Source organism: Sciurus vulgaris, assembly GCF_902686455.1.
Source record: "Sciurus vulgaris genome assembly, chromosome: 16".
Classification (NCBI taxonomy): domain Eukaryota; kingdom Metazoa; phylum Chordata; class Mammalia; order Rodentia; family Sciuridae; genus Sciurus; species Sciurus vulgaris.
This window is the reverse complement of record NC_136477.1, coordinates 5,467,185-5,489,721: the sequence shown is the minus strand read 5'-3', so window position 1 is coordinate 5,489,721 and position 22,537 is coordinate 5,467,185. Positions and strand designations below refer to the sequence as shown.

The 22,537-nt window shown below is 56.3% G+C and overlaps 1 protein-coding gene across 1 annotated transcript; it reads right to left on the bottom strand.

The window, feature by feature from the left end:
• Positions 1-1,010: 1,010 nt before the first annotated feature.
• Positions 1,011-21,707, bottom strand: PNPLA6 (patatin like domain 6, lysophospholipase). The gene is given in 48 exon segments (XM_079115961.1): positions 1,011-1,263; positions 1,265-1,297; positions 1,764-1,873; positions 1,957-2,053; positions 2,224-2,340; positions 3,108-3,405; positions 5,058-5,178; positions 5,631-5,636; positions 5,639-5,699; positions 5,796-5,831; positions 5,833-5,913; positions 6,257-6,358; positions 6,360-6,371; positions 6,373-6,418; positions 6,610-6,673; positions 6,676-6,727; positions 6,912-6,935; positions 6,937-7,095; positions 7,248-7,274; positions 7,276-7,357; positions 7,359-7,415; positions 7,699-7,783; positions 7,982-8,012; positions 8,014-8,118; positions 8,120-8,124; positions 9,452-9,527; positions 9,717-9,830; positions 10,205-10,328; positions 10,423-10,557; positions 11,032-11,069; positions 11,071-11,115; positions 11,117-11,209; positions 11,211-11,228; positions 11,230-11,241; positions 15,686-15,763; positions 15,845-16,012; positions 16,152-16,261; positions 16,666-16,749; positions 17,059-17,221; positions 17,304-17,384; positions 17,660-17,788; positions 17,968-18,048; positions 18,327-18,486; positions 18,575-18,715; positions 20,746-20,843; positions 21,003-21,085; positions 21,221-21,308; positions 21,639-21,707. Coding segments are annotated over 48 exon segments (4,161 nt in total). The 5' UTR covers positions 21,666-21,707; the 3' UTR covers positions 1,011-1,059.
• Between the last annotated feature and the right edge of the window lie 830 nt (positions 21,708-22,537).

Here is a 22,537-nt window from a genome sequence, read left to right as displayed (position 1 = left end):
GCCCGGTGCCCTCAGGTAGTCCTTTGCCAAGGCTCTGCTCTGTCCTATGGGAGGGACTCTGACTGGAGCCCCAAGGGGCCCAGGCTCAGGCTAGGGCACCGTAAAGCTGACAAGGCACAATCCTCTCCTTATGGGTGAGAGGACCAGGGTTCAAAGGTGAAGTAACTTGCCATGGGCACCCACGAAGTCAGGCTGTGGTTCACCCCAGGGAGCCTGGATCCACAGTCTTTCCTAACCATCAGGATGGTGAACAAAAGACCCTGAGTTAGGCTTCAGCACAGTGGGGATCAGCTCATTCTGTGACCTCAGATGAGTGCACAGTAAGGACAAAGCCCGGAGCCACTGGAGGAAAGTTCCTGAGCCCGTGTCCTCGTGGGGAAGTGGACCTGACTCAGTAGGCTAGCTGAGGGTGTTATGGCTTGAACATGGGCTCTCCCCACAGACTCAATGTGGGGTTATTAGGAATGACTGGTTGATGAGGGGCTCTGACCTCATCAGGGGATGAATCCATTTGATAGATTAATAATTAGAATGGTTACGGAAGGTGGTGGAAAGTGCAAGAGGTGGGATGCAGTGGAAGGGAAGGGGTCTTGGGTCATTCCCGGGGACTGTGTCCATCCTGGCTCCCTTCCTGTTTTCCCGGCAGCTGAGAGGTGAGTGGCTTTCCCTCCACCATGCCCTTCTGCCGTCATGCTCTCCCTTACTGAAGGCTGGAAGCAAGGAGCCAGCCGGCTGTGCACTGAGGCCTCTGGAGCCACGAGCCAAAACCCTTTTCCTCCTCAGGCATTTGTCACGCAGTGAGAAACTGACTGGCTCTGCAGGACCTAGCAGGGAGGAGGGCGGGGTGCAGAGGCCTGTGGGGCAGGGAAGCAGCCCCGAGGCCTGTGGCCTGGTGTCAGCAGAGTAGGGGAGGACAAGCTGCAGGCCAGTCCAGACCCCTGCCCCACTGTCCTGAGCACAGAAGGCGGGACGAGGCGCCTCCCCAAAACCCAGGGACAGCACGAGGCCGCTTCCAAGAGGCGAGTTTATTGGGTGGGGGACACAGTCGGTTGAGGGTCGTCAGTGCAGCACTGCCCGCCCCTTGGGGCAGGCGAAGCGTTCCAGTGTGTGGGTCCTGGGCCAGGGGAGCCCAGGGAGTGTCACAGGAATAGCAGCAGGAAGGGTGCCATCTCCCCAGGCCAACCCAGCCAGGCCAGGGGCAGGGACCCCCGCTGAGGTCTTCAAGTGTCCGGCAGCTGAGCTGGGAAGCTCCTGGGGCAGGACAGCGCCGGTGCCGGAGGGCTGACTTCTCCTCCTCCTGTGGGGGACAGGTCACACCTGTGTCATCCAGACAGGACCTGACACATGAGGTCACTGAATGCAAGTCAGCATGCCGCCCAACACTGGGGACACCCACTTGGGGCATCGCCATGCCAGCCAAGACTCGAGTCTCCCGACCTGCCCCCACTCAAGTTCCACCCTGGGGCTTGGGTTGCTCCTCAGAAGCCCCAGCGTCCTGAGAGTCGCCACACACCGCCCGGCCGACGCTCCACGTGCACCTGCCGCCTTCTTCTCCACGCCTTGACCCAGTGGGGGCTACTCCCACGTCAGCCCCAAGGGGAGTCCTCCAACGCCCGCGACACGGGCCACTGCCGCCAAGAGGATTCGGGGGCAGCATCGTCTGCAGCGGATTCGGGGCCCCAGGGGGGCAGAAAGCAGCCGCCCTGCAAGTCTCAGGCCCCCGAGTGTGGGGACACGCTCCCAGGGCTGAACTGCTGGCTCACCATCTCTGAGGCAGTGCTGGGGCTGGCGCCCTCGGGGGAGCCGCCTTCGTCCCTCGAGCAGTCGGGTCCTGCGTCCTCCTCGTACTCCGTCAGGCAGTCCGACTCCTCCCCTGGAAAGGGGTGGGCAAGGTGAGGGGACACACTGGTCGGACCTCTCCAGCGGCCCGCCCCCCAGGGGGCCCCAGGCCCTCACCATCGGCACAGCCGTCGGAGACATAGCTGGTCGGGGGCTCAATTCGGGACACGATCTCTGCCAGGTCAGTGAAGCCAGAGCTTGGGAAAGCGAGGACCTGTGGGGCAGCCAAGGTGAGGCTCTGGGGCACGGGACCCGCGGGCCTGGGGCTCAGAGGGGATCCTGGGACAGGGCTCTCGGGGGCTCAGAGAGACCAAGGGATGTGCTGAGTCGTTTGTGGTCTGGGGGAGCCAGAGGAGCCCTAACGGGAGAGGGTCACAGGCTCACGTCGGCACGACGGCTTTCGTTGAGGTCTGTAGACCGCCGGTCTGTGAGCATTTTCTCGATGACGTCGCCCCGGCTCCAGCCTCCGAACACAGCCTTCCCGTACTGGTAGCCTACATCCTGCAGGAAGCGAGGGGGCTGGGGCCATGCCTGCCATCCCGTCCGCGTATCCCCATTCTGCCTCCCTCTCCTCTGGCCCTCACGCTCTGGGAGGCGGGCATTGAGGTTAAGCCTATTTTCAGAGTCAGCCCTTACATAGCACACTCGCCCACACCTCCCGCCGGTGCCCCAGCAGGCGTTACCAACCTCTCCTTGCCACTTCTTTCCCCCTCAGTTCCATACAGTGTGCAAGGTACCAAAGACCCAGGATGGCACAGCTTATTTCCAGGTCTGCAAATATGCAGTACATCTGTGGATAACACCATCTTTCATGCCCAAAGCAGGCATCACTAATCCACCGCAGCATATTCTCAGTGAGCCCAGAAAGGGCTATCGAAATTTTTACTCGGAGACTCGGGCCAGCATCCAATAGTCAATTAAAGTTGGCATGGGCTGTGACATATTTTAGGGTCAGTGGCATATGATACACGCTGCTCATCCCTTTGCCACACCTGTGGCAAGACATTATTAATTGACCACCACTCATATTGCCACTCACGCAGAAATGGCATTAGAAAGCACTACAGTGCTTCAGGCAGCGCAACTGGCACATAACAAGAAACTCAGCTCATACGTAGAACGTGCTCAGCCATACTCCTGGTCACAACCACTGCAGACATCACTAATCGATCTCTGATCTCTTTCCCACAGGTTCCAGATGGACCCCAGAATCCTTCCCCTCACACTGCTCTCCACGCCCAGCACATGCGAGTCTTCCACCAGCTCACATAGATCTGGTCGAACTTCCCGAAGTCCATGGTCTTGAAGCAGTCAATGGGCGGGCGCAGGTACTCGCAGTAGGAGCTGGACTTGACAACCTCAAGCTGCCGCACACAGGATACATACGCAGGCGGGGACTGGATCTCTGCCATGTCTGGAACCTTCACCTTGTCTGCCCAGGGGTTCAGCCGCTTCCACAGTAGCCACCAGCCAGACAGGCTGTCCCCGTAGGTACTGAGGTCTGTCTCGTCCTGGCTCCCCACATCAATGGCGATGACTGTTTTGGCACCCATGCTGCGGGCGATTGTCCGCTGTGGGGCCAGGGGGTCAGCAGGCTGCTCCCCGCCAAGGCCCAGGGCCCAGGGTGGGGATGTTCAACCCAGTCCCACAAAGACATCATGCAAATGGTCATGCAAAAAGGACATGCAAACGACATGCAAAAGGCATGGAAATACAAGTTGAGGGATGAGGGTGGGTGAGGGCTGAGAGGACAGTAGAGTGGGGGGCCTGTTGGTACATCTGTGCCCCAGGGAGGGTCCCCAAATGGAACTGGGAGCACAGACATGTCTTATGGCTCGGCCCAGCCAGGGGACCCCTGAGTCTCCATCAGACTGCCTGTTTCCTTGTGAGCCCATGTGCTGGGTGTGCCTGCTGGTGTTGGTGAATGCCCTGCCTCTGGGTACACCTGCATCTCTGCAGCCACACCTAGCCTGCCCGTGTTTAGCTCCACGTGTGCCGGCCCTCCTGGAGGCTTGTGTACTACTGCAGGTGTGTGTGGCGCTGCAGATGTCAAGGGCCTGCACAGGGTCACGGAAAAAGCACTCCAGCTCTGTAGGCCACACAGTCTCTGACCCGATGACCCAACTCTGCTGTCGTGACAGAGATGACAGGTGAGCGACTGGGTGCGGCTGTCCCAGTAGGACTTTCATCTGCATCATCAAGCCTGGCCTGGGGGTCATGGTCTGCTGGCTCCTGGTCTATGGAGCTGTAGCGTGAGTACAGCTACCTTGGGCCCACCTGAGTATCACGCTTCCAGGTGCATGAAACTTTACCTGTAGGGTGGTTACTGGTATTGAACCCATGGTGCTATAGTGCTGAACTACACCCCCAGATCTTTTCATTTTTGAGACGGGATTTTGCTGAGTTGCCTATGCTGGCCTTGAATTTGTGATCCTCCTGACTCAGCCTCAAGTAGCTGGGATTACAGGTGTGGCCACTGCACCTGTCTCCAGGGGTATAACATTTTTTTGGTGGTATGGATTGAACCCTGGGGTGCTTAACCACAGAGCCACATGCCCAGCCCTTCTTACATTTTGGTTAGAGACAGGGTCTAGGTAAGTTGCTTAGGGCCTCACTAAGTTGCTGAGGCTGGCTTTAAATTTGAGATCCTCCTGCCTCAGCTTCTCAAGTTGCTGGGATTATAAGCATGTGCGCATGCCCAGCAAGGGGTATGAACTTTGTACGCTGTGCACTGGTCTGCCTCTCATCCTACTCATAAAGTCAGTGCTGTGAAAAAACACTTAATAGGGTCATGGAGGTGCCCCATTGTGTCCACACATGCATGTCTGATGGAGCACGCGGGACAAGGGTGGCCTGTGCATATGTGTGTGCATTATCTACCACGTGAACATGTGAGAAAACACACGGGCACGCAGACCTGGTGTGCACATGTAAGTCTTGTTTCCTGCTGTCTGTGCATGTATTTGTGTGTAAATCTGACCCTCGTGTGTGTGCATCCACGTGTGTCTAACACACAACACACAAGCACATGGGTGTACTTTGAGTGGCTACACACAATGCTGTGCACAGGCACATCACACGTCTGCTCGTGTCTCCATGTCTGTGCAGCCCCCTGCGTGGGTTCAGTGTGTCCTCTCTGAGCCCATCTGACACCTGCCTGCTCACAGCTGCAAGTGCACGTGCCAGCGTGTGCGCGTGCAGGGCGGGCAGGCAGCCACTTGCCTGGCAGGTTGTTGATGTAGCCGCCGTCCATGAGCAGGTGCCCATCCTTCGGGTCGCACAGCGGGGGCAGGTAGCCTGAGAGCGTCATGCTGGCACGCACATACCGCCACAGGGAGCCTGCCCGGTGGGACACACAGACACAGACACGCACAGACACGCTCAGACACGCTCGGAGGCCTGGCCAGCCCCTTGGGCTCGCTGACCTGGCACGTTGTTAACGTAGCACCCGTCCACCAGCAGGTGCCCGTCCTTGGGGTCGCAGAGTGGGGGCAGGTAGGGGCAGTAGGAGGCACTGGCACGGACGTAACGCCAAACGCAGCCTGTGGGGATGGCGGGAGGGGTGAGGGGCCTGACAAGCTTCCTGGCTCCCCACCCCTGGAGATGGACATACCTGGGGCCTCTGGGGCATTAGTGGGTGATGGTTAGTGGTCGGTGGCTGGGCCACAGGTGGACGGTCACTGGGATGTTTAACAACGTCCCAGGACGCTCAGCTGCCCTCCCCAAAGTACCCCAACCTCACACAGGGCACAGGCCGTCTGAGCAGGGGCCAGGGCCGGGACATGACCCACCATCTTGTGGACACGCATGGCGAGGCAGTGATGTATGGTGGTCACATTGAAGTACGGCAGCCACAGGTCCTATGGGGACAAGGACCAAGGTAGGGGAGGGGAGGGGAGGGGGAGGGTACTCCTGTGGGGAGGGCAGCAGACTGGGGGTGTGAGGGTCAGCGATACCTCAATTTGCTTATCTTGGAAGACACGGTGGATGCTGGCGGTTAAAGGGCGAGCCCGTGGACATGGAGGTGACGGGGTATGTGAGATCCAACACTGGTTCCAGCACTGAAGTCATGCTCTGGGGGGTGCGGGGGGGCCCAGCAGGGGTCAGCCGGGAGTCAGGGTCACAATGGGATCATCAGTCAGGGTGGAGCCGAGCACACAGGGATGGTGATGTGGTTACCAGGACACTAACAAAGTGGTCACTAAGAGTCTGGATGCTCCAGCAAGGGGTTGGGGACTAGGGGTCCCGCTAGCCAAGAAGCCACAGAGGGGTCACAGAAAATTGGCCATAGGATGGAGGCAGTGTTCACAAGTTAAACCAGGAAGGGTCACTGAGCCTGGAAGACCCCTCCCCACCACGTCAAGTAATGGGTGGAATCAGTGCTCCTGGGTACACGACCCTTACCCCCAATACACACCTTGGCCCACTCCCGGGCCCGCTGCTTGGTGCGGCTGGCGCTGCGCTCCTCTGCATACAGAGCCCCCAATGAAGGAGGCCGATGGATGTGGCCACCCACCAGAATCAACTGGTACCTCCTGCCTCCTCTAATGCTTTGAGCACCCCAATATGTGAGCAGCCCCTGCGGGGAGGGAGGGGGCAGTTTCTGGCTGGGGATCCGCTAGGTCCTCCCTCAGAAGCTCCCCTGATCCCAAGGGCCCCCACAGCAAAGACAGCCTCTGCTTGGGGTTTCCCCCCAGGATGTAACTCCGTCCCCACCCAGTGAAGCCCTAGTGAGCAGGCCCCCGCCCCAGGAGCTGGACCGCCACTCACCTGGCCCCACCCCCGCCCAACACCAGGGCAATAGTGTTCCAGTTGAGCACCCGCGCCAAGCGGAGAAGTCGCTGTGCCGGTCCTGCCCGTTGGAGAACACCTTCTCGTAGAGCTCATGCTAGGATGCGGGAAGAGAACGGCAACCAAGAGGTCGGGGGCATGGGGAGGGCGCATGACAGATGCCCCAGCCCCTTCTCGCCCTTCGTGGCTCATCCCCGGCACTCCCAGCCCCGCCCCAGCCCCAACCCCGCCCCCAGAGGCCATGCCTTCCCTGAGGTAGGAATTCCTCCGAGGGCCCTCACCAGCTTGGCAGGACTGCGGCGCGAGCAAGAGGCGGCGCGGACAGCGCAGATGCAGGTGCCCCGAACACCAGCTGCGCATGTTGAGCCACTCCACCGTGCGCGTGGGGCCAGGGCCCTCCTCGCGGTGTAGCAGGACGAGCTGCTTGAGGGCGCGCACTGCGGTGTTCTCCAGCATTTGCTCCAGCTGCGGAACAGGGAGAACGGAAGGTCACTGTTTTCCCCACCTCCACCCAGCCAAGCTTGGGTCCCTAGTCACCAAGTCCCAGTAAGGTGCACGTGGCCTAGAGCAGGCACAGGAGGGGCGGGGTAGGGGTCACTGAGTATGGCCTGCCGCACCTGGCCAAGAGTGGGCTCCTGGTCACCCCAGGCCAACAATGAGGATACAGTCGGCTTGACGCAGGCAGCGCACGGTCCAGGGCGTCAGCGAAGCGTCTGTTTGGTAGAGACGATGCGTGCGCATCCTCCTGCTGGGCCAGCCACCCTGACAGCCGGAACTCCTGGATGCTAGGATGGGACGCGGGAGGGTCGTCTTGAAACTGGTCTGGGGTCATGACCCTCCCCTCCCGCAGACCACATGGCTCCACTGCTGGGAGGAACTTCGACACTCAGGCCCCCAGAGTGGAAGTTTATGCTCTAGATACTGGGATCCGCCCACTTGTCTCCATAAAGACCCGAGTGTGGGCTGCATGCTTTCTTGACTCAAAGCCTCCAGACCGAGACCTGAGTCTGAGGCTCCAGACATGCCCCTCGCCCTCCGTTCACCCTCTGCAATCCCTCACACACACACCTATCTAGCGCAGAGGCTCCCAGGCGTTCCCGGATGATGTCACTGTTGAGGAGCAGTGTGGGACATAGGTAGTGAGAGAAAGGGGCTATGGAACCTCGACAACAGGGCTGGAGCCTCTCCCAAGAGAAAACCTGTCACTCAGCATGTGGCCTGGGCCTGTTCCAGCCTGGTCCACCACACTCATCCACCCAGTCCCCAGCCCACATTCGCTGCACAGCACAGATCAAGGGCCAGCCCAGTGACTCCATCCTAGCCCTCACCCACAGCCCTTGCCTTCACTGACCAATGGCTTGCAGAGCGTGCTGGAGTTCCAGGTGTGAAGGCCATCATGGGCACCTCAGCACACACAGGCAGGCACGCCACTGTAGACAGGTTGCTGGCTGGGTTGGTGAGTTCCGAGTGTGGGGGGACGCCCAGGCCCCGAGCCTGGGGAGAACCCAACAGATGAGTCTGATGTGGCAATCTACATACTGGAGAAATGGACCTCCTCCTTCATCCTCCCCTTCCTCCAGGCCATCAGCCCTCCTCCCAGGCTGCTCCAAGCTTCGACCTGACACACACTGAAGGCCAGGCTCCAGGCCTGGCCCACGTCTTCCACCCACTACTCCTTCTTGTTAAAGCTTAGCCATCTAACCTCCGCTAGGCCCTAATCTCTTCATCGGGACCATTACACAACTCTAACAACTATTCAGATTCACTGAGGGTGTGGTGGAACCATCAGTGTCCCCCGCCCCATATCTGACCTGGACTCCTAGAGCCAAACACAAACCTGTGCAGGAATAAATACACTTCTACCCACACCTTCCTTCCCAGTTTCTCCAATAACAACCTACACCAAGCCCATGAGCCTCCATTTCTTGCCTAGACCTCAACTGCCTCCTCACTGGTCAGCTCTCCCCCTAGTGACAGCCTTAAGCTCTAATGCCCTTACCAAAGTTTCCAATACACCTAGGTGACCTGCCCCACCCCATGCCGCCCTTCCGTCAGTTCCTCCTAGCAGTGGGTCAAAGTCACATTCTAAGTCCAGTAGCACTGCACCCTCCTAGTCTTTTCCACATCTGGTCCCACTGTCCCCCAGAGAAGCCCCTCTCTCTCCAGCAGTCACGCTGCATCATGGGTCCTATCTTGCTTTTCACTGCACTTATCAGCTCCTGATATTGTGCTCCTTGTAATTTTAAAGTCTTGTCTTTGATGTCACCAATGGCCACCCCATCACTCCCAATCCCAGCCCCGGCGGGGTTCCAAATGTCAGGGCCGGGTATCGGGCTGCCATAACGTAGAACTTTAGGCCCACATTTTAGCACAGTTTAATTCCCCATGCATTCGTTCGGAGAAACCACAAGCATACGATGGGCAGAAAGTCAGGTAACTTCAGAAACCACTTCCCAGCGTGCGCTGGAGCCCTACACACCGCCCCACGACTCCATTTGCCATCACATTCTAGGCTCCCTTCCCAGAATGTTCAGGATGTGGACTGTATTCCAGGGGCAAACTCATCGCTTAAGACTCCATCGCCCAGCGCAATGGACACTTTAGAGCCCATTAATTAGCGTCCCTGGGGTCCGGGACTCGGTTTCCAGCATGCACAGGAACCCGAACTCCAAGCCCCCAACGCGCACCGGATCTCGGATCTCACTTCCCGTGTTCACCCCACAGGATTTATGCATTGAACGCTGCTTAGGCATGGGGTTCCCAGCATGCTCTGGGCGCCGAACTACATCCCCCAGCATACCCAGGAGGGTCCAGCTCTCACCTGGGAAGGGTCCTTGCAGCTGCTGCAAATTCCCTAGAATTTTCTGGCTTAACAGGTGGATAAGGCGAGTCACGACCTGGGGGTGTGGAGACCATTGGTCCAGTGAGACCCGGAAGTGACATGCGGGCCCCACTCTTCCCTCTTCTAACTGCGGTGTCCTGGGGGTTCCCATTACCTGGATCCCACCCCAAAAGCCCCCGCCCTCGATTTCCCACTTTAGGCCCCACCCATCTAGGCTCCTCCACCTCCCACAAGAGATCACAACCTGTGGGTACCGACGCTTGATGTGGCCCAAGGTGCCCTCCGGGAGCTTGGCCAGCTCTGTGTCACGCACTGCATGCACCGTCGTGGCTCGTGGCTGACGGGTCAGCGCTTCAACCTGCGGGCCATATACATGACGGGGGCTGCCTGGGCCGGGAGGCCGAGAAAGGGAAGGGGAAGCCAAGCACAGGCACGGAGCCCGCCTTACTGCCCCACCTAGGGTTCCACCAAGATGGAAGTGGAGTGAATCAAGTCTTGCCCACTACGCATTAGTGCTCCGGAGACAGGGACAAGACAGAGATTAGCAACGTGTGTGTGTGTGTGGCTTTCTTCTGGGTCTCTGAATATATTCTGAGGGTGGAGGCACATCAGACTTCTCCCCCGTGAGGTGGAAGCGTGTGACTAGCCGGCAGAGGTCCGGGTGCATTCGGATTTGGGACACTGCGAGGCCTGGCTACGAGAAGCAGAGGGCAGGGATGGGGCCTTGCTCACCACTCCGATGAGGTCCCCACGGCCATACTCCCCCACCAGCTCCTTCTTGCCGCTGCCACGCTGGATGACGCTGCGCAGTCGCCCATTGAGCACTATATAGGTGCAATCAGAGCGATCACCCTGTCTAGGGTGGAGAACGAGAGGGGCGGATCAGCAAGGTCGGGGCTTGACGTAGGCAGACCCTGTGGGTGGCAAGGTGGAAGCTGCCGTGCTATAACCTGTACAACGCGCGTCCTGCCTCCACCGCTGTCCAGTCGATGGCGAAGGTCCATCTGGCGCACAAAGGCGACATCCTTGCAGCCCACCGTGTGTTGCGGCCACTCAGCACCACACTGGGCTGTGCACGCATGATCCTGTGAGCAATTGGAGCGGTGCATGGGCTGGGGCCCTGAAACACCTCAGAGGCATGGAGGAAGTGGGTGACAGCTTGAGGGTCAAACGGGAAGGGGTTCAAAATTATTTCATTTTGGGTGGTACTGCAAATTTGAACCCAGGGGCACTTTACCAGAGCCATATCCCCAACCCTTTTTATTTTATTTTTTTATTTTGAGACAGGGTCATGTTAAGTTGCTTAGGGCCTCCCTAAAATTGCTGAGGCTAGCTTGAACCTGCAGTCCTCCTGCCTCAGCCTCCTGAGCTAGGCACACCACCACACCCAGCTTACAGAATTACTTTAAAGGGCACTGAGAAGCCAGATCTAGGGTCTCCCTTCTGCCCCTCTGGGGCTGGGGTAGACAGATGAGGTCTTTGCTCCTCCCACTACTGAATGAAATTGCATGGGGTTAGCCCCAGTGCCCCGCCTACCCTAACCCCAGGCCGAGTCGTACTCATAGAAGTCGGACTTGGAGATTCGCAGGAAGGTGCAAGTCTCGCTGGGCACGCAGCGTGAAGATGAGGGGTTCCCCTGTGAGCAACTGCCAGCTGCCCCACCAGCTCCCCTGGTTGTGCCACAAACAGACACACGGTCCTCCGCCTTATCGATCTGCGCTGATATACATGCAGGCAGGCCCCAGAGCACGAAGTGCCAGGCTCACATCCTGTGGGGGGACAGGGGCCCGGGAGTGAGCACCGACCAGCCAGCCATAGCCCCAAGCTCAGGCCAGTGCACCAGGGAAGGTGAAAGAAGGAAAGGCTAGGAAGGAACAGAAAAAGGAGGATGTACACTAGACCCGAGCAACAATCTTCCCTGGTATCCACCTGTCATTAGTTCTGGCACCTGTAATCAGACACCAGAATCCATGATGCTCGACTGAGCTCCCTACACAAAATGGTATATGTAGCTCCATCTACCCTACACACATCATCCCCTGGACCTCCAATCATCTGGACAAGATTTATAATAGCTAATACAATGTAAATGCCACATAGATGGTTGTTACACTGTATTGTTCTCAGAGTGTAAGCACAGGAAAGGTCTCTACATGTTCCATACAGACAACTATCCTAGGCCTAACTACATCTTTATCCTTGTTGGCCAAATCCACAAATGGAGAACCTGTGGGGAGGACAACTGTATGACATATCAGCCTGAATCAGCACTCGACAGACATCACCAAGGGATCACCAAACTCAATCCAGATTCAAGCCCATTAATTATTTTCAAAACAGATAGTGGGAGGCTATAAAAGCTACATCAGGAGGCTGGGGGCGTAGCTCAGTGGTAGAGTGCTGGCCTAGCACATACAAGGCCCTGAGTCAGATCCCCAGCACAGAAAATTCTGTGTGTGTGTGTACAACTCAACAGCAAGACATAACCTGTGGGTTGGGGGTGTGGCTCAGTGATAGAGTGCTATGTCAAAGATGTGTGAGGCCCTGGGTTCTATTCCCAGAACTGCAAAACATAAATAAATAAAATAAAATGGATACATAATCCAATTTTAAAATGGGCAAAAGCTCTGAAGGTTCTTCCCTAAGTAAGATCTTCAAACGGCCTATGAACACATAGGCTCAAAATCACAAATTAGGAAAATGCAAATTCAAACCACAATGAGGTATCACCTCATACCCTGTATGACGGCCAGGACAGGAAGGTGTCAGGATGTGAAGACTCTGGAATCCTCATACACTGCTGGTGGGGAGGGGGTGGTGCAGGTGCTGCAGAAAACGATCTGGCACAAGTTAAAAACGGTCCCCAAAAAGATAAAAATAGAGTTGCCATATGACCCAAGCAATTCAATTCCTGGTATGAAAAGCAAGCAAAATGAAATTGTGTTGTCCATGCAGAAACTTCTCCACAAACGGTCAGCATTTCCACCACAGCCAGAAGGGCATTTCCACCAAAGCCAACAGGCGAGTGGACAAACAACACTCCATCCAGAGAGTGGGTCATTCAGCCAAGGAGGGAAGCTCTGACGTGCCACAGCATGGGTGAACCCCGAAAACGGCACACTCAACCAAAGAAGCCTGACACCAAAGATCGCACACTACATGATTCCATTTTACATGAAATGTCCTGAACAGGCAAATCTAGAAGCAGTAAGTAAACTGGTTGCACAAGTCTGTACTAAAACAAAATAAAACAAAAAACACTTAAGGGGTGTTTTGTTTGGGGGGGGCGGGATTTAACCCAGGGACATTCTACCACTGAACTACATACCCGATTTTTGTTTTTTGACAGGAATGTGCTAAGTTGCTGAGGCTGGTCTCAAACTTGCAATCCTGCCTCAGCCTCTGGAGTTGCTGGGATTGCAGGCATGCATCCCCACTTCCAGCTGATTTTTGGTTTGTTTTTGTACTGGGGATAGAACCCAGGGACTCCTGAGTGCTAGGCAGAGTTTGGGGCAAGTACTCTACCACTGAGCTCCACCCTAGCTCTGCAGCTTACCCTTTAAATGGTATGAGAGGTGAATTACAGCTGAATAACACCCTCCCCCCAAAAAAAAAAAAAAATTCCTCTTGCTCCTCTGCAATTATTTCCTTTGATCCCTGCTGGATTACTTTTGTTTCTGAGAGATCAACATGTACACTGGAAAAACTTTTTCCACTTTAATTATTTTGGGGATGGAACCTGGATCTCCCACAAGCTAGGCAAGCATTAACCACAGGACATTCATACAAGCTGTTCTCTGCCTAGAATGACCTTTCCTGCAGCTGCTCTTCATCATTCCTCCTTAGCTTGAGGTCCTGAGAGAGGTACCACCCTGTTTAAGCCAGACTCTTCAGTGCCTAGAACATCTCCTTTGTAGCACCCAGCCTGAGGACTTTACAAGGATCTGGGTAATCCTTTGAGTCATGTCTGTCAGAACTGCAGGTTTCCCTAAGGCGGAGACCACACTGGTTTTTCCAGCCTCTTGTCCAGCAGGCAGCACAGGGTCCGGGACATGGCAGCTGCTCAGTAAACAGAGGTTTCTCTCTCCCAGGATCAGCCTGACCAGCAAGAAGCCTCCTCATTCCACCCCTTTAGAAATTGGGAACTGAAACTGTCCTGAGACAGAAAGATCTTGCCCTGCTACCATGCCAACCTATCTGACACTCCACAAAGTTCTACCTGCCACAACACTGGAGGGGTCCCTGGGTAGAGCGTTGCCCAGGAGTATACACACAGACCTGCCTTCTAGAACCTTCTGTGACAGAATTCCAGACCAGATATAGATGGGCATTACCAGTATCAGGCTACCACTTGCCGACACACCAGAAACATGTTTTAGTGTATGTTTAGTCCCCAGAAAGCTGGATGCGCTACTACTACTCATGAGGAGTCTCCAAGGAGCAACAGAGTTTCCCACACCTGTCTGACCCCAGATCCTACTCGTAATACAGGCTGAGTGTCCCTTATCCCAAATGCTTAGGACTGGAAGTGTTCTAAATTTCATTTTTTTTTTCTGGATTTGAGGATATCTGCATATACATAAATATATTAGGGATGGGACCCAAGTTTAAGCATGAGATTCACTTGTTTCTTACATACCTTATACACACGGCCTGAAGGTAATTCTAAATGCTATTTTTAAATCACCTGTGTTTTGACTATAGACCTTCCTGTGAGGCCAGGTGTGGAATTTTCTACTTGGAGTATCAGGTCAAAAAGTCACGGATTTGGAGCATTCTGGGCTTTAGATTTTCAGGCTAGGGATGCTCAAGCTGTGCAGAGGTTCCATGAAGCTGTGTGCAGTGTGGTACGGGTCACTTGGAGTGGACGATCCCTCATGCTGGCCTGTGCATTCCTGCATCCCTGGCCTTTACCCACTGGCAGCCAGAAGTAGCGCCCATGTCATGACAACCCAAAGTGTCCTGACACTAGCAAACGTTCCCTAGGGGGCAAAGTCTCACCCACCTGGAAACTCCTGGTATGAGGCTTTGGAGGGAGGAGAGCAGAAGAGCAGTCTCTAACAAAGCCCGGAAGACCTGAGCAGGACTGGGGGCTGCAGACCTGTGTGGCCCCTCGCAGGGCCAGGACAGGGCTGGGTTGACTTCCCCTGGGTCCTGCACTGCCTCAGCATGGCCCCGAGGACCAGGAACAGTGGGCACAGGCCTTACTCAATGTCCTCTCGGCAAAGGAGCCCCCCTGTGACGAGCAGCTCCAGAAGTCAACGAGACTGCTCTGTCAATTGCCAGGACCCCCAGTCAGCCAACAGGTGGGACTGCCCACCTCTCTCAACAGGAGGCGGTACGAGGGTCTCAAAGCCTTGGTCACGTCACTCGTCAAGGGCTTGCATGTAACCCTAGCTCCCTGATTCCCCACCACTATGAGCTACTTCTAAGCTTTCTCTCTGGGGCCTGTGACCCTTGTAAATGCTACACATCTCTGAACAGTGTTTCTGCTTATCACCCCCATTCTGCAGATGGAGGAAGCTGAGAATCTTCTTGATCACATGCCTAACATCACACAGGGAGCTGGGACAGAGTTGAGGTTTCAACCCTGTGCAACTTACTCCAGAAGCTCCACCTCCACACCTCCTGACCATGAGGTCACGGCTGGGCGGGCTTCCCTTGGTGGGTCTGTTTCCCACCAAGAGAGTGTGGATGGGTGGGTGGGATACACTTTCCCACACCTCCTGGTGCTGCCAGGAGACACTGGAAGCCACCCCTGGGGCTGGCCATGGTTTCCAGGTCCTGACTGCAAATTGTGCCCACTGATTGAGCACCTATTGCAGCAGGGATCGGGTGGAAGCAGACAAAGTTACAGGGTATACTGTAGGATCAAACAGAGAACAGTGGCCACAAGAAGAGCCAGGGCAGGTGGGAGAGAGCTAGGGGTTGGGGCCCTAGGAGAAAGGTTGGAGGTGAAGGGTTGCTAGGCCAGAGGACATGTTGAAGGGGGCAGGGGCGGGTAAAGGTCATAGGACCCAAGGGTTAGAGGCTGACCACAGGATGAGGGTCTGTACCACAGCGGGGAGTGTTAATCATCACATCAAAGATCAGGGATCTTAAAAATAAATAAGTAAAATCAAGTAATAGCTAAAAAAAAAAAAAAAAAAAAGATCAGGGATCAAGTCAGAGAGTGCTGGGGGTGCATGGGCAGAGGTCGGGGCTCAGTCTCACCTGGTCCCCCTGGCGGGCAATGACGGTGCCAGCTTTGGCGTGATGCAGCAAGACTCGGCTGTTGAGAAGGGAGGGGTCCTGGGGAGGGAGGAGGGTTGAGAGGGGCTCAGTCAGGCCTCCCCTTCCCACCACCTGTCCCAGACTCCCACAGCTGCCCACCTCGATCCGCATCAGCTTGGCCAGCTCCCGCTTTGCTGCTTCAAAGATGCTGCTTGTCTGGCGGCCCTGGTAGGGCCCGAAGGGGCAGCCGCCACTGGCCGACTCATCCTCACAGTAGCTGTACTCACAGGCACCCGCTGGCTGCTCCCGGGGCTCCTGAGTGGGGGTCTGCACAGAGCAGGGCCTGTCACCTCTTCTGTGCCCTCCCAGCCTCCCTCCTTGGGGGACACACCCTTGGTCAGGCCACATGCAGGCCAGAGTCCCAGGAGGAAACTGCAGTGGTGGGGAGGGGAGGAATGGGGCCTACCCGAGCAGGGGCTGCCTGGGGCCCCCCAGAGGCCTCTTCTTGCAGGGACACAGAGATCCGGCCGCGTTCATATGCCATGTCAAAGTCAGAGCGGGGGCCACCCTGCAAGCCTGAGTGAATGGGGACAAAAAGAACAATAAAGACAGAGATGGGTGTGGTTCAGTGGGACACTTGTCTGGCATGTGTGAGGCCCTGGGTGCCATCCCCAGCACCACAAAACAAATAAATAAACAAACAAGAATACCCACAGCTTCATTCTAAGACCAACCCCAACTCCAGGTGGAATGCCACAGCCATGCAGACATGACTAATCGATGACTGACTCTACCTCTGCACCCTCTCAACACAGTTGGGAGGAGGCCATCCCAGTGAATATCCAGAGAGAAGGCACCCAAGGAAATACCATCAGTACCCCAACTTCACAGGTAAGAAAAATCAAGACTGAGGACGTACTGCCTGAATCCAAATCTAGAAGCTTGATGGCTCACACCCCACAGAGACCCCAGCTCCAAACCTGAGATGTCCACTGGCATGGAGATGCAGCGACTCAGCAGAGGGGCTGCAGGGGCTTCCAAGGATGTGGGTTTCATGGGGTCCCCTGGGGGAGACGTGTGATCAGGCTCCTGCCCTTGGAGCCCATGGGTCCAGAGCAAGGATTAGGGGGTGAGCAGAGGGGACATGTGGAGGGGTCAGTTGGGAGTCCCTGGGGACTGCAGGAATAAGAAAAGTGATTCAAATGGGTCCTTGGGGCCGAGATCAGGGATCCCTGAGCAGACAGAAGTCAGACCTGGGTCCCTAGGGTACTGGAAAGGGCATGCTGAATCCTCAGGACTAAGAAAAGGTTTAAGAGCTGAGGCAGGAGATTGGGCTGGGCTGGCCTCCAGTCCCTGGGGGTCACTATGGGTACCTGCAGGTCCAGGCAGTGGAGCCCCAGTGGGGTCAGGCGGTCGGCCAGGGGTCTCCCGTGGCTCCTCTGTAGCTGATGTGCTGACCACTCTCTTGGAGCCACGCACTGGGCTGGTGCGGCTTGGGAGGCCGGGGCTGGGGAACAGGCGTAGGGGCTGGATCTCCTGTGTGGACAGAGTGCAGTTTGTGACATGTCCCAGGAGGCCCATCCTGTCCCCCAACCCACTGTGCTCCCCCTCAACTCACATGACTGAAAAGCTCATTGGTCAGACCCAGGTAGTTGTGAAGCGCCAGGAAGGTGACTCTCTGCAGTCTTACCATGATGATCTGCAGGGTGTGAGGGGTGGAGCCAGCAGAGGGGGCTGGGTCATGGGCGGGGCCGGAGCAGGCCCATGGGGAATGCCAGGCAGTTAAGGGAGGAGTCAGAGCTAGAGAGGGCTGCTGCCCAGGAGTGATAACCACAGCATAAAGACTGCAGCTCCAGGCCTGCTGGCTGCTGGCTGCTGCGCTGTGCCCCCACTGATGCCTGGGACGGGTTGGGGTGGAGATGAGTGTGAGGCAGGGCCCTGGGGTGGGTAGAGGAAGGAGAAGGGCCTGCTGACCTGCACCACCCGCACCAGGCTCTCTGGGTACTTGGTGAAGACGGCAGAGAAGGCCTCCACAGGCAGCCGAAGCACAGTGGAGTCACGGGCTGCCCGGGCAGACACAGTCCGCTGAGGATGCTGATGACCCTAGGGCAGGAGCAGGCATGAGGAGAGACTCGGTCAAGTACTGGGAGCCTTCTCATGCTCCCTCCATCCTTCCGGTGTCAGTGCTTTTAGGAACCACCAGCAGCAAGGATCAGGGCCAATCGGAGACTGGTGTCCTCCCTCCCAGTCCCAATCCTGCTGCCCACGAACTAGTCACTCACAGTGATGACGTCCAGGATGCTCAGGAGGCTGTTGACACTGTCTCCAGGGACCACCTCCTTCACGACACACTCCTTCCCATCCTGAGACACAGGGACCACTGAGCAGAGCTGGCCTCCCCTGGTGACTGGCATCCACTGCACCTACCCCATGATCACTGAGGCCCCTCCCTGAACACACCAGACCTCCTGACCAGCAGCGTTTTCTGCACCTCTCACTGTCACAGATCACCCCAAATGGCCTCCCATTCCCAACTTCTGACCATACCCCACTAAGACAACCGTCTCCTCTGACCAACAGTAGTGCCTGACCCCAGGGACCATGTCCAGTGCCCAGCTTCCCGTGGTGGGATCTCACTCACAGGCCCTGGCAGGCAGAGCTCCAGCAGCCCATCCTGTACCACATAGATGCTGGCATCTGGCTGGCCCGGCCGGAAGACATAGTCCCCCTGGCCGAGCCGCTGGAAGACCATGTGCCGACACAGCTCCAGAAAGAGTGGCTTCTCAAAGTGGCCCAGCACCCTGTTGGATGGGTGGTGGTGGCGGGGAGACAGGAGGTCAGACAGCCCTCGTGCTGCAGCGCCCCCACCCCCCACACCCCAACACTGACCGGACGTTCTTGAGCATGTATAGCACCTCGGAGGGCAGGTGGGAGTTGGCCAGGTCACCCTCGGTCAGGTCAGCCTCCAGCACTGCGGGCGGGGGCTCCTTCCGCTGTAGTGTAGGTGTCTCTTTTTGGATCCGCAGGATCCTGGTAGGAGGAGAGGGTGAAGTGGGAAGCAGGGAGAAGGCTCAGGCAGACCTAAGGTCCCCAGAGAGCCCTTCCCTAGGGTTCACACAGCACACACTCTGGCCCACTGGTCAAATCAGGCCCATCACCTATTTCTGTAAACGAAGCTTTATTGGCACATGGCCATGTTCACTCAGTCACAAAGCTACAGTGGCTTTCATGCTACAGTAGCAGAGATGAATACATGACTGAGACTGTATGTGGCCTGCAGAGCCTAAAATGTTTACTACCTGGCCCTTTATAGAAAAAATGTGTGAACCCTTCCACCAGTCACAGGCCCCTAAAATGGACCCTCTAGTTCTCCTGGCAGACCCTTGACATAGCTTCCAAGATATGGGCAGACCTTAGAAAAAGGGTCTGTTTGTCACAACAGCCCTGAAGGGGTCTTTTCAGTAGCCTGGAGTAGATTCCTGAGACAGCCTCCCTAACATCACCATGCCTCTGAGGCTGCTTCCATCACATAAGACTCCAGATACAGCCTCTCTACTCTCCATCAAGATCCTTGAGGTTAAAAAAGGGAGAAAAGAAAAAAGGAAGAAGGAATCAAGAGAGAGAGAAGTTCCCTAACATACCCCTTCTTTTCAGGTCTCAGGGACCCTAAGACAGCCTCTCTGAGAGCCACAGAGGTCCCTGAGATAGTCCTCATTACACATGGGGACTACAGATACAGCACCTTTTGTCTTTTGGGAGAGTCACTCCCTATAATTAGCAGTTTCTGCTCCGATAGCCCTTCCCCTACCATGAGATCCCTGAGACAGACTCTCTAGTGTGAGCAGACCCATGAGTTAAACTCAGTGATATAGAGAAATCTGTATATAATTCTTCTGACCACAGGAGCTGGGCTAGCCCTTTCTCAGGTCATAGAGTTCAGGGATACCTCTTCAACAATCATTACGACACTAGGGTAAACTGGGTGCAGTGGCGCATGCTTGTAATCCCAGTGACCAGGGGGGCTGAGGCAGGAGGATCCTAAATTTGAGGCCAGCCTCAACAACTTAGCAAGCCCCTTAGCAACTTAGTGAGACTCTGTTTCAAAATAATAATAACAACAACAACAATAATAAGTATTTTGGATGTGGTTTGGTGATTAAGCACCCCTGGGTTTAATTCTCAGTACCAAAAAAAAAAAAAAAAGACAAGACATCAGGGTAGTTCCTTAAGGGTGTACAGATACAGGAAGTGCAACCCTCATGATATAGAGACAAATGATATGTAGACTATCTACTGAGCCTGGAAAACCTAGATGGCCCTTCTACTCCAATCACAGAAAGCTTTGCAATACCATGCTGGTCATGGGAGTCCTGGTATGACCCCCTGGTGTGAAGGACCCCTTGAGATAGACCCCCATGTCAGGAGCCCCCCGCAAAACCCGTCTCCCAACTTACAAAGATGCCTGGAAGAGCCTTCTCAGAGACCTTGAGACAGCCCTTTGATGCTGACAGGGACCCCTGAGGTGTCCTTCCTATAATTCTAGTGAAAGAAGATTTTTGAGATAGTCCCTGGAGAAGAGATATTCCCAGAACAGCCTCCTCCCTACAGCCGGAAGAACTCAGAGGCAGATGACAAAGAGATGCCTTGTGATGTATAATGGTTACTGAGACTCTTCTAACCCCTGGAGAACAGAAGCTAGAGGTAGTCCCCCTAGCAGATCACAGAAACACTTGAGGTAGTCTGGAATGAGCCTTCTAGAATAGGGAGACTTCAAGTGTGGATCCCTAAATACATGGCAAATAGCCTTCAGAGAGAGCCCTGTGGTTAGGGGAACAACACTGAGAGAGCCTCAAGGAACAAAGCCCCCACACATGTGATACCTGTGATAAACAAGAGCTCTGAGATAGCCCCTCAGAAGAGAGCCCAGGGATGTCCCTCTGACTTAGGAAGATACCCAAGACAGTCCATGGGGATAAGCAATCCCTGGATCTACACTTTGATGTACACAGCACTCAAAAAGCCCCGAACACAGCTCCCAGGCACACCCAGTACAGTCTTACTTCTTGGCAATGTTAAGCATCTTAAGTTTCTTCTTCATACGGGGCCGGGAAGTGGTGGAGACAGAGGCGTCCACCAGGGAGGAAGTGGATTGTGACACCTGGGAGAATTCAGAGGAGGATAGGTCAGTCGAGAAGAGGGTGGCCAGACCGAGGGGCCCTGAGTCCACGTGGGTAGAGGTGTCCACTAGTAAGTGTAAACAGGGAAAAGGCAGGGCCTCTGTGTGGTCAGCACGGGCCTCAGGGGGTCCTGGACTCACCTTCCGCATAATCTTCCGGCCATAGAAAAGCACTTTGTCCCTCTTCCGGAACCGATACCGGGGGCCTTCGGGGGCTGGGGTTTCTAGGGACAGGAGGGGAGGGGCACTCTGAGCTCTGCGCAGACTCCAGCAAATCCCACCTCTACTGCTTCGGAGACCCGGGCATTTCGGCTCCCCATTCCACAGCCCCACCCCCCAGGGGCCCTCCGGGTCCTCACTCGGCACTCGCAGCCTCCGCACCACCAGAAGGATGAGCACGGCCGTGACCAGCACCGCCACTCCGGCCCCGATCATCACGCCCAGCACCTGTGGGACGAACGGCACTGGCTGGGCACCGCATATCCGTCCCGCCGAGCCCTCCTCGCTGGGGGCAGGGACGTCCCGGGTCTCATCCCACTTCACCTCCGCCCCCGAGGAGGTCGTATTCAGCCCGTGACTCGGTGTCCCCATCTGCAGAATGGGCCAGCGCAGCTCCCTCCCCGGGGGGCGCGACTCTTTCCTGCGGCTCGGCGGCTCGTGGTGCACGCCGGGAAACGTAGTTCCGCCCGAACAGACACAATCTCGTTATCGCGGGACCGCGATGGCGCACGATGAGCACGCTGGGAGTTGTAGTCCCTGCACAAACCCACCCCTTACCATTCCGGTTTGCAGCGGGGCCTCCATCGACTGCTTCAGGCTTGGCAGCAAGTCTGAGAGCCCGGAGTCCTGGGGAATCAAGCAGCAGAAGGAAGCCGCGCACGTCGTCAACCTGAACCAGCCCTCCCCTGCCTCAGGCCCCGCCCTTTGCCTCAGGCCCCGCCCCCTAGGTACCTCCGGCTCCAGTGGCTTCTCCATTCACCTACGGTTGAGTGGAAGCGGCTGGAGGGGCGCTGCGGCACAGAGGGATGGGGTAAACTGACCTCCCGACCGGGCCAGGGAACGAGGCGGGTCTCGGCTTCTTTCCTGACTCCCTTCACCTACGCATAGGGCCGATCAAACGCCCCGCCGGTCCAACCCCACCCCGAGGTCAAAGGGTGGCCTGGCATCGTCAGCTGCCTGCAGGCGGGTCCCTGCAGGGCATGGCCCTTTCCGGCTGCTGGCCCCTACCCTGGTCTCTATTCTCTGCAAGATTGATCAATTTTGACCCACCGACCCTTAGGTTGCATCCCTCCTTCGCACTCCCTGCGAAAATCGGATGTTTCACCCCAAGAAAACAGGGCCCCCAAGCTATTGTGTTAAGGGGTCGGCTGAACCATTGCCTCTTGATCCAAGCCTGCCCCCAGGACCTGAGACCTGGGGCGTGCGGGAATATTGTCGGGGGCTCCCATCGAAGGGGTCCTGGTACGTTAGGTGGGGCGGGCTCCAAAGGTGTTAATGATTTATGCTGGAATCTACAGTCACGCACCAGAGACGTTATGGGGTCTGGAGCGGTGTGGAGCATCACTGGAACTGTGGGAATGATACTGGCGCCATTGCTGGGAGGCGTAACCAGGGACGCTGGGATTATCGGGGGAGCAATGGAAAGTTACTGCGAGATTCTGAGGAATACAAGACTA